This window comes from Pelmatolapia mariae, linkage group LG17 (genome assembly GCF_036321145.2).
Source record: "Pelmatolapia mariae isolate MD_Pm_ZW linkage group LG17, Pm_UMD_F_2, whole genome shotgun sequence".
NCBI lineage: Eukaryota > Metazoa > Chordata > Actinopteri > Cichliformes > Cichlidae > Pelmatolapia > Pelmatolapia mariae.
The window spans coordinates 17,266,946-17,277,500 of NC_086242.1; the positions used below are offsets into that span (position 1 = coordinate 17,266,946).

At 42.7% G+C, this 10,555-nt stretch overlaps 1 protein-coding gene across 1 annotated transcript; it reads right to left on the reverse strand.

Moving 5' to 3' along the window:
• Positions 1 to 5,126: 5,126 nt before the first annotated feature.
• th2 (tyrosine hydroxylase 2) lies at positions 5,127 to 10,472 on the reverse strand. The gene is made up of 12 exons (XM_063500844.1): positions 10,236 to 10,472; positions 9,134 to 9,314; positions 8,918 to 9,006; positions 8,766 to 8,833; positions 8,231 to 8,281; positions 7,991 to 8,136; positions 7,410 to 7,545; positions 7,256 to 7,325; positions 7,120 to 7,176; positions 6,867 to 6,962; positions 6,649 to 6,782; positions 5,127 to 5,361 (listed from the first exon to the last, which is right to left on the reverse strand). Exons 1-12 carry the CDS (start codon positions 10,470 to 10,472, stop codon positions 5,196 to 5,198), a joined length of 1,431 nt encoding a protein of 476 aa, XP_063356914.1. The 3' UTR covers positions 5,127 to 5,195.
• Between the last annotated feature and the right edge of the window lie 83 nt (positions 10,473 to 10,555).

A 10,555-nucleotide genomic window follows, 5' to 3' on the forward strand; every position in this document is an offset into this window, starting at 1 on the left:
TTACTTTGTCTGCAAACAGTTCCCTCTGATCCACTAACTGTCCATTCTGATCACTCCCAATGAAGATCTTAACATCTAAAGCTTGACCTCTTGTCTTTTTATCAGTGCCACCGTCTCCAAAAGGCACATCATAGCAGGTGTCACTACTATCTTGTGAACCTTGTCTTTCTGTCACAAATCACTCAACCCTGCCTGGACTCTTCCCCTCCCCACTCGTACGCTTTCACTTCCATCTTCATCGTCACAAATGCCTCCCTCTCATTTCAGGCACCCAGAGCATGAGAAAAAGTTGTCACAGTCGTCTTGGACCAAACGGGGGGTAGCAATGCTCAGGCGTCTACATTTACAGCCTAAAATAAGGGTCCCAGATGTTTTAAAATTACTTCAAGGCCATTTAGTGAGACAGTGCATACGATTTAGTGGATTTGTTTTTAATTATATTTGAAACCTTTTTTTTCCAATTCAGTGCTGGCTTCTTTTTGAAAGGAACTGACTTCCTTTCCTTTACTCATGTCACATATGTAAGTCAGTAACAGACCGAGTGTAGTCCTGTAAAGAAGGATAAACTAGTGTTTTAAGACGCCCTTTCATGTGTGCACACTCCGCCTGCTGCAATCACAAACACGAGTCATAATCCTGAGCGTGGTTTACAAATCCTGTGACTCAAGGTCGCCATCTGATGGCTGCCTGGCAGAACAGCACAGAAGCTTAATCTTGTTCATGAGCTGTGTGGACTTCTCTTTGCTGAAAGCACGTCCTCAGATGTCACTCAGATGACCCCGGCGTTACCTTTTGATGTAACCTGAATGAAGCTTGATCTCTTGCGGTGGCGGTGCTGTGTGGATTAATAACAAACTGTGAAACGGATGAAAGCGAGATCAGGCCGTCTTCAAATCTTCACAAACTTCTTTCTAATCTCCCGCCCTCAGATAATTCTTCTGCGGCCCTGCCAACTTTAAGCCGGGGGCTCAACACAAAGAGAGCAAAATAAAAATAATGAGGAGCATGATAGGGCGGGAAACAAAGAGAGAGATTAGAGCTCTTTGAGGCTGGTGTTTGATTTAATCTTGTGGTTGGCCTGGTTTGTTTGCGATGCTTTCCCAGAATGAAGCGATTATGCTGATCTTGATGGAGTAAGGAGAAAGAGTCAGTGAAAAAGGGTCCCATCACTGCTTTAGGGTGGTGTTGGCTCATCATCTGAAGTGTTGATGCAGCCAGTATGCACTTTATGGAAGCTGTGTGTCAACGGTTTAGCCTTTTATAAGGTCTATATTGTACCTGCACCCGATTTAAAGTTTTATGAGCACGTTTGAATGAAAGAGCAAACTCAGCTGGGTGCTTTTGCACTTCTGATTTTACTCAAAGCAGCTGCAGATATCAGGATCGTAGAGTAGGGGGAGGAATTAAAGGACAAACTGAACCATGACACCTCATCATCTGAAATCAAACAAAAAAATAAAACTGTTGATAAAACATTTCTGTCCTGATGGAAGTGGTCTCTTCAAAGCCTGAATAAAGGGCAACGGAAACAGAAATGGCACTGAGAGGTTAGATGGTTGACTGTCAAAGGCCCAGGAATACTTAAAACCACCTACCCATCCACTGGCATCAGCTGGACCCTTAGCTTGGTAGCATCATTTGCTGGGAGGAGTTAACTATGTGGGTATGAATGGTTGTCATCTGTCTGTGTTAGCCCTGCTTCACATTGGTGACCTGTCCAGGGTGAACCCTGCCTCTCGCTCTATGGCAGCTGGGGTAGCCCACCCATGACCCTAATAAGGATAAGTGGAAGAGAAAGGAAGGATGGATGGATAAACCAAACAGAAAAACTGGGACGCCTCTGGCTGTTCATCATCTAATAATGAGTAAGTAATTTATTAAATCTGATCTTACTCATTAATTTAATTGTTCTGAAAATCCATATATTTGGATCCAACTGGGCTGTATTTGAAATAATATGACTTTGGCTTTGAGAATCGGTGCCAGCAGCCTCTGGAGCTGCTGTGCCAGGTTGTAAATGTGCTTTTTAATTCTGCTTAGTTAGATATTTTAACACAGGACAAAAAGTTAATACCATGCAGTAGTTGCATATTGCTGCTCTGGAGCTGGAAAGACAAATTCAACTGACTGCCTGAAATCACACTGAACTTTCCTTCTCCATCATAAATTTACGATAAGCTGGAGTCCTGGTCTTCCAGGTAAGTCCAGCCAATCACAGATGAGTGTCTTATTTCCTTACTTCTGTTCTGTCTCTTGTTCTCTCTGTTTAACTTCAGTGTCAGTGAAGCTGCTGTAAAAACCGCACTTCTCTATAGCTGATTTTGTTTGAATTCCAGATGTTGCAGATGCTTCCAGGGCTTCACCTAATGATGGCTGGCAGATGTTTGTCTGTGTTTAACATATTAACTAACTGAAGTGAACAAAAAAGGAACCGCTAATCAGCTTCAGAGGTGTGTTGTTTTGCTTTGCCTTCCCTCACCTGACTTCAGCTCTTCACGCACAGGTATAGTAGTGTGACTCAGATAAAATGTCTCTTAAAATGTTTAACTATTCCTTTTATCTATCTATTTATCTATAAGGCTTTCCCAAGTGATTCTTAAGAGTATTTAATTCATGAAATACTCTTACAACACCTTGTGGCTGGGGCAGTGCTGGGGGCACGTCCAGATGTGGGATTTTGTGAGACACATAGATTATAACTGATCAGTGAATGTCATTTTACTACTTGAGTACACATCATAGACCATGACTAATAGTGATGAGAAAATGTGAAATGGGGGGGGCAGTCTTCTGTGTAGACGACGTACCACTCAAAGAAAAGAGAAGAAACCTGCTACAACCTAGAGGACCCTCATCATCAGGTTACCCTTTTAGTTACTGTGCCCCAAAGTTTGTACCTTATGTAATGTGACTGGTCTTGAACCTCTGGTGACAAGTTTGTATAGATATGTATTTTAGAATCATTCCTTCATACTCTTAACCTGGTCTACTAATACTGTTCACTATGACATGAGCCAGTTAACCTATCCATGTCTGTGAAGAAGAAGAAGAAGGTGAAGAAGAAGAAGGTGAAGAAGAAGAAGAAGGTGAAGAAGAAAAAGAAGAAGAAGGAGGTGAAGAAGAAGAAGAAGGTGAAGAAGAAGAAGAAGGTGAAGAAGAAGAAGAAGAAGAAGGTGAAGAAGAAGAAATATCCTCAAGAAAAAGGAAAAAAGATCGGAGAGATGTGGGACTTTGTGAGACATAAACATTATACATTCATCTGATCCATCTGCTGTTCGCTGATGCCGCATCAGAGTAGGGTGGCTGTTAATGGGGAGAATAGGGTGAGGTATACAAACTTACACAAGAACTGGCCTGATGGAGTGATGAAGAGCCTTGGGGAGACTGTTGTTGTGATTTGGCACTGTATAAATAAAATTGAATTGAATGAATTTTAATGTGAAAACTGTTGGTTCAAATTGTCATCTGTCATCTGTAAAACATGACGGAGGCTCTGCCATGGTTTGGTTTCCATTTCAGCCAGCGGTGTTGGAGATCTTGTCACAGAAAACTATGAATTTTATTTTATTTTTAATCCACCATGCGTACCATCTGGAAAATTTCTGATTGACAGCAATGATCCCAAACACTGCCAATGCAGTAAAAGCATCCCTGGATAGAAAAACACACAACTTCAACATTACTGAAGTAGTGTGGGATCATCTAAAGGCAGACAGCATCCAAAGAAGAGCTTTAAATGTCCTTCAAGACACTGGATAACTATTCCTGAAGACTAAAGAAATTCAAAGAAGGCTGCCTTCAGTTCAGGCTGTGTTGAAGAATAAAGGTGGTCATGTGATTGTAAAAAAAAAAAAACACAAACAAACTATTTTGTGCCTTGTATACTGTACTCCCTGTATGTTAGCACAGATTTCAATAAATCCCTGCAGCTATTTCCCAATTTTCCTGGCAAAATAAAGGGTGGTTCATGACCTGTGCACCTTTTTAGGGAGAAAAAAGGTGCACATATTTACCTTGAGGTCCAGTGAGGTGCATTAGTGCAAAACGAACCAATGACGACTGGGATGGACTTTTAATGTGCCTCACAGACTATCTTACTGAGGACGCAGTGAACCTCCTGACCCTGATTTCAGAAGCAACCGAGCCAGCGTCGGGATGAGATGGCCCTGACATCAATAAAGGAAACACTCATGGTTAGATGATACAGGGATGACACAGCGTTTGGGATTTGTGGCGAGTAAGCAAAGCGCAAGAATCTCATTGGATCCCTTCTGCTGGTCGCCGGGTTACAAGAAATTATAAAGTGTGAAACATTTGGTTGGAGAATGCTAGTGTGTGCGTTGCTGCACACTTTCAAAAGCAGCAGATTACTCTTCCCCCCCTCCCTAGCCCTCTCTTTTTGCACACAATTTTTTCTCCTCTGCACACACAAGCTTTTCCCAGGGAGGCTTGATTTACTGCACAGTGGAATTATGGGAAGGGAAAGCTTCCCAACACAAGGTGGCCGGCGTGAGGCTTTTGCCAGCCACCGTCTTGATGCTGGTGATGCTTTATGAATCCTGCAGATGGAGATGATTTGTCTTCTCAAGGGGAAGCTTTGACGTGCACGGCTTTGATATGCATTGTCGCCCGTGTGGAGATCAAAACGCTGGACGTCTATCAAAAACCCCGAAGGCCAAATTCTCCAAAGAGAAATAAAGAGAGAAGAGCGTCTGTCAGCAGCGCAGCCCTGCGGACCGTGCTGTGGTCGGCTGTGAGGTCCCAGCGACCTGGCCCTGCTGACGTGTTGGGCCTCAGTGCTGGCTCTGGCCTTGACCAGAAGAGGGAACACGATACTTAAATCATTCATAATTAGCTCCTTCCCTTTGCTTAATAACACGTGAAGATAAATGACTTCCAAGAATTTTCCAAATGGAAATAGTCGGTTTGGAATTAAAAGCTAGAAAATGGTCTGGGAGCCCTGTATTGTAGTGGTTCAGCCTTTGCCTTCGATTAGTCCTGCTGACAAACATTGAACCCCCTCTGCGGTACATTTTTTTCATCTTTAAATGTAAAACAACAGAGTTCTTCATGAAAATAAACATTTATTGTCTTTTTACATGGTCTACTTTATACACACAGTTAAATGGCCCAGTGGAGCCTTACAAACCTCACTACATAAGGAGGAGAAATCTTATAAAAATGTCTCCCCGGTCTTAAGATGAGCTGAGCTTCTCCAGGGCGCTCTGCAGGGTCTTGAGGTCCTCCCTCATCTGGCTCAGGGCGTTTTGGATTTTACTGGGTTGATCCAGGACCTCCACGCTGCAGGTGAAGGGGTCATAGCGGACTGTGAAGGGGCGCTTGATGTTTGCAGAGTATTTCCTGTGCACATAAAACAAATTGAAGACAAATAATAGAAAGAGAACAATGTTCAACTGACCAGACATGTCTGTGAATCACTTTGGAGATTTTCTACTGGGTATAATAAACAGCGATTCTACTGAGATCAACTGTAGTACCGAAGACTGTCTGATTGGTTTTTCACCCAATGTCATGCCCACTGGTAGAATTGTCTACCATACTAGATGTGATACAACCACAGGTTGCTATGGAAACATATACTGTAGTGTTGTTAGCAGTGGTAATGGCTGGCACTCACTGGATGAAACTGGTTGCAAAGATGGTGCTGCACCAAAAACCTCCTAGTAATTGCTTTGATTGCTAGCAGGTTGCCATGGTTGCCTGTAGTTTTTCATCTTTATCTATTTGCATTTCCTGCATATTTACATAACCAATAAAACTGCTTGTGCTCTGCATTTTTGACTGCAGTGTTTACTTAAATCTCAGTATAGTGGCTGGCCTTTTTGTGGGCCACACTCCCAAAAGGTGGTTGTCAGAGGGTCAGTGACTGGTCTGTAGCCCTGTGTGACTGGCACTTTAGCAATTATTTTCCCAGCAACTACCATTAACCTCCAACAACCAATCAGAATACTAATTCTCCTTCATGATTGGTGGTTGCCAGATGTCTGTGTGACTCTGACTGTCACATGACCAAAATGGCAATTAACAAGTTAAACTCCAGTGGCTGGTGATCACGTGTGACTCGACACATTGGCTTGGTTTTTTTAGAGCCAGAAGGGAGCATATTTGGACAAGAGTGAGCTAAACTGTACAGGTGCCACTCACAGGCACAAATATCTGCTAATCAGTGCAAGTGACAAACAAATTAAATACTGGAATTTCACTCAAACTGAAGCACAAACATTTGGATGGTCTACACCTCACAGCAGGACATATTATTAGTCAGATAATTCCCCTAAAAACGCTCCCTAGAGAAGCAGAGACACAGTAGAGAGGTCCACCTAGTGAGTTCAACTAGTGGAGGTGAAGCCTAGCAGATAGTCGGCAGCTCTAACTCCAACCTCTCATTCAAATGTTGTTACTTCTAGTTCAAAAATACCAGAGGTGAGACTTCATAACCTGAATTAATGAAGGGTGATGTCACTGTAGCTATGTCCATCTTTTCTATGTCCATCACAAGGGCAAAAAAGAAGACAACAATATATAATATATATAGGATATATGATATATAATACACTATTAAAAAGTGGGGACCTCCATGAACGTTTGATGAGGGTTTCTAGGTGGATTTAAATATTTTGCTTATACCTCAGCTTCATCTTTGCATCCTCGAAGCTCTCAGACACAAAGTAAACCGGCTGGTAGGTTTGGTCCTGGTACGGCTGGACCGCAGTCTCCTCCGGGGTGAACGGCTTGTACTCGGGCTCGTTGGACAGGGCGTACTGGAGACACAGGTCACTAGCAGTGTCAGACAGCACAGCAGGTAAATGCAGAAACAGAGGACATCTGTGTGTGAGGAAACTCACAACAAGCTCTCCGTAGGAGGACAGAAGTCCAGCGCCGTAAGCCTTTACTGCTCCGTTCTGCTTGCAAAGGCCAAACTCCACAGTGAACCAGTATAACTGCAGAGTGCAAAAAAAAGGGTTGGTTACAGGTGTTTACCACTAGATGGCACTGAAGGCCATTAAACTGCAAAGAGTGAAGCTGTAGGTCTGCATGAATGTGTTAAAAATCACTCATTGCATTTACATGTTCTATTTTTGAGGCTGAGAATCGTACCGTTGACAGTTTCTCAATGTCCTCATCAGAAACCCCGAGTGAAGCAATTCCAATCTCCTGAAAACATCCAAGTTTATTAATTCATACTTTATTTAAGGTCACACAAAGAATAAAAACGAGCTCACAGTTCAGTCACCTGTGAAAACTGGGCAAATTCCTTATCTGCCAGCATGGGGATATGGCCGAGCAGCTCGTGGCAGCAGTCTCTGTGGGAGCGGTGTGATCTTTATTATCAAAGTAAAATCAGCCGAGAGCATAAAGAAACAGTTCAGGTCTTACTAAAAACTCACGGCTCAGGGGAGTGCATGGGCGCAGAGGAGTGTCTGATGTACTGCGTGCACTGAAACACCCTGAAGGCCAAACTGGCGAGGAAGTCTCGGGCTGACAGCAGGCCGGCTACTGGGCGCAGCTGGAAACCAGTTCTCTCTGAATTTAACCAGAAAAAAAGAGAAGAAAATAAACTGTCCATTTTGGTATCTTCTCTTTCTGCGTCTTTACTTCATTTCAGTCCTTGTTGTCACAACAAGGAGCTTTAATTAACACAAAAACAGCATTAAGACACAGCACTGTCGTCCCAGACTCCCCACTTGTAATGCATCAAAAGGTGCATCAGTACCTGTGACACAAAAAAAACACGCGAAGGATCACGTTTCATCTGCTTATGTGTCTAAATGAAACCTAACTAATGAGAGAAAGTAGCCAAGAAAATAAAAAGCTGTTTGAAGAAGTGAAGAACTTTTTTAATGCATTTTAAAAGAGTGATATCTTAAACACTACTTCTCTTCTTTATACGTGTAATTTCGTCTTTTAGAGACTTTTAAAACTCGTCTGAGTTAAAATCTGTTCAGATTCTAATTTTTAAGTGTGCCACCTTTCAAGAAGGCCGACACCTCTCGTAGCTGAGGGATACGGTCCTCTCCGTAGCCGCACTCTTTCTCCAGCTGCTGCAGGCCGTCTAGGAACTGTTTGCAAGCCAAACTCGGGTAAACGCTCCTCAGCTGCTGGTAGACCTGCCTCCTTTAAACACAACCACACCAGAGCATCACTGTGATGTAATCGGCCCCTCCACAGTGCATCTACAGCCATGACTGTGCAGGCTGGGCTGCCTCACCATGTAGATATCTCCTCTGCTGTGTACTCCACCACAGGTAGCGGGTCCCCCCTGCAGGATATTCATAAACATCAGTCCCCACGTGTTCAATAATATGTTCAATAAACTATTTTTAAACTGGATCTGACCGCATTCACGTGACCAGTTAACCCAGAAAGATATAAAGGTAAGATATATATAAAAATAAGGAAACTATGGCATTAAAATTTAAAATGAAATATCCTGAAGTCAAAGCAATAATCTGCACAGTATAGATAAGACATTACTAGTGGAGACAGTCCAGGTGTTCAGTAGGGGGCGGTATAGAGTTAAAAACATCCAGCTTTTATTCATAGCTTCACCTGCGGGTTGCAGCATCTGATGTGGTGTTTTTCTGATCACTTCTTTCTTTGTGCTGCAACAGCTAACAATTCCACCAGCCTATGCATCATTTCAGCTGCACATTTCAAACTTTTCACCTCTTTTAGACTAAACTTTTTAACCCGGTAATGCCAAACGTGACTTTTTCAGACGTCATCAGCGTAGAGGGACTCACTGTTTGTATCTGAAGGCCAGCTCAGAGATGACGGTCCGTCTCTTTCTGTATTCAGGGTCATTGTATCCCTGCAATAAATGAATAATGATCATTACGCTCTATTTTGCCATTATTTTTGTCTTTCATTTAGGAGCAGATGCGTAATCACTCACTGGATGGTCGTGGTCCATGTCAGGATCAAATTTGGTGATCAACATGTTGCATCTGTCGAGGTCTTTTATCTGTCGGGGAAACCAGGGCACTGTGGTCAAGTGCAAACAAACTAATTAGTGCTCCTGCCACCCGTCTGATTGGCTGATATTGCATGCAGTGGTTAATGGGTCCTGTGCTAACATGATAAAAGCATTGGGGTGAATCAATGATCAGACACTTGCCCTTTTCTTCTGGCATGCAGCGAACGTCGTCAGCCACTCTCTTCAGTGAGTTGACGAACACGTCCAGGTCTGAGCTGTGAACTTCACACTTCATGAAGAACTCCAGGTCCGTCGTGCTGTTCTTACACTTCCTCCCCATTCGGCTCTCGATGTGGAGGAGCTTGGCTTCAAATGTCTGCAAGAGATTTTAAAAAGTACAAAGATGTAATTTTCCTGCTTTTCCTTCAGGTTTTTCTTCCAGTTCTGATGCTGGTCTTCAGCTTTACCTCATAAACATAACAAAATCTTTTTATTTGTCACTCATTCCATGAGCTCCACAGGCTGCTCAAGACAAATCACCCACACCAAATAAATCTTCACTTACCAAACACAAATTCATTGTTTTGTTCGTTAGTTTGTTTTCCATTACCCAGGAGAAAAAATAAGATTCTTGACATTAAAAATATAATTTAAGAGTGTCTTGGTGAAAAAAGACAGCAGTACAATTTAACAGCATAAATGAAATTAATTAGTAATTAGTTCTGGTGATATCTCCAATAAAAATCTGACTTTTTCCTACAGCAGCAATAATGCCTGATAATTGACATCTTTATCCAGAAATTCCCTCAGTAACACCAGCTTTAAACTTTGCAGTAATTCTGAATTTTCTGAAAGTTTTATTGTAAGGGATTCTGCACACCATGAAATGTGGGAAAATGTGCTTTGCTTCTGGCTCTCTGTAGTTTTTTTTCTAATTTATAAAGGTATCAAAGTACAAGTGTCAACAAAGCAAAAAAGAAAAAAGCAAGACATTTGAACCTGGCTTTAATCAAATTTCAGATTTCTGTTCTGTAAATGTGCGAATTAATGCATATTTATATATTTAATACATTATTACACGTCACAAAATCATCAGTCCTTAAAAGAACTGAGGAAATTTAATGGTGATATCTGGCTTCATTTACTGAAAAATACCTCTGTCGCATGATTCAAGAGTGTTTAATACATGCTTGACAATGAAATTTATGCTTTTTTAAAATTTACAATTAATTTATAAAGTCGTCACACGAGTCTATGCATTTAATGAAATGCTTCCACACCTCAGTCTCAGGCTCACCTCAAATATTTTCCCCGTTTTGAAGAAGCCCGCGTTTTTCTCGCTGCTGAGGGCGAACAGGACGTTCAGGGTCACCCTGCCGTCCTTCTCCTCAAACACGAAGCCGTCTCCGTACCTGGAGGGCCCCGGGGAGCCCGCCGAGCCGCCGCCACCGGCGCTTCCGCGCTCCCGGCGCGCGTCCTCGATCAGGCTCTGCTTCCTCCCGCTGAAGGTCTGCACCACACCGTCCGTCTTCATCTCTGTTGGAGCTGAGAGCTCGGACAGGTTTAAATAGCCTCCTCTCCTCTAGAGGCTGTATGGAGATGAGCTGCTTGGAGGCC

Excerpts from the sequence above, each read along its gene's own strand:
- th2 (XM_063500844.1), bottom strand. The coding sequence starts at position 10,472 with ATGAAGACGGACGGTGTGGTGCAGACCTTCAGCGGGAGGAAGCAGAGC. Across the intron at positions 8,282-8,765 it reads CTGGCCTTCAGATACAAACA|GGGGGACCCGCTACCTGTGG; the intron begins GTGAGTCCCTCT and ends AATATCCTGCAG. Across the intron at positions 7,326-7,409 it reads CCCATGCACTCCCCTGAGCC|AGACTGCTGCCACGAGCTGC; the intron begins GTGAGTTTTTAG and ends CCGCTCCCACAG.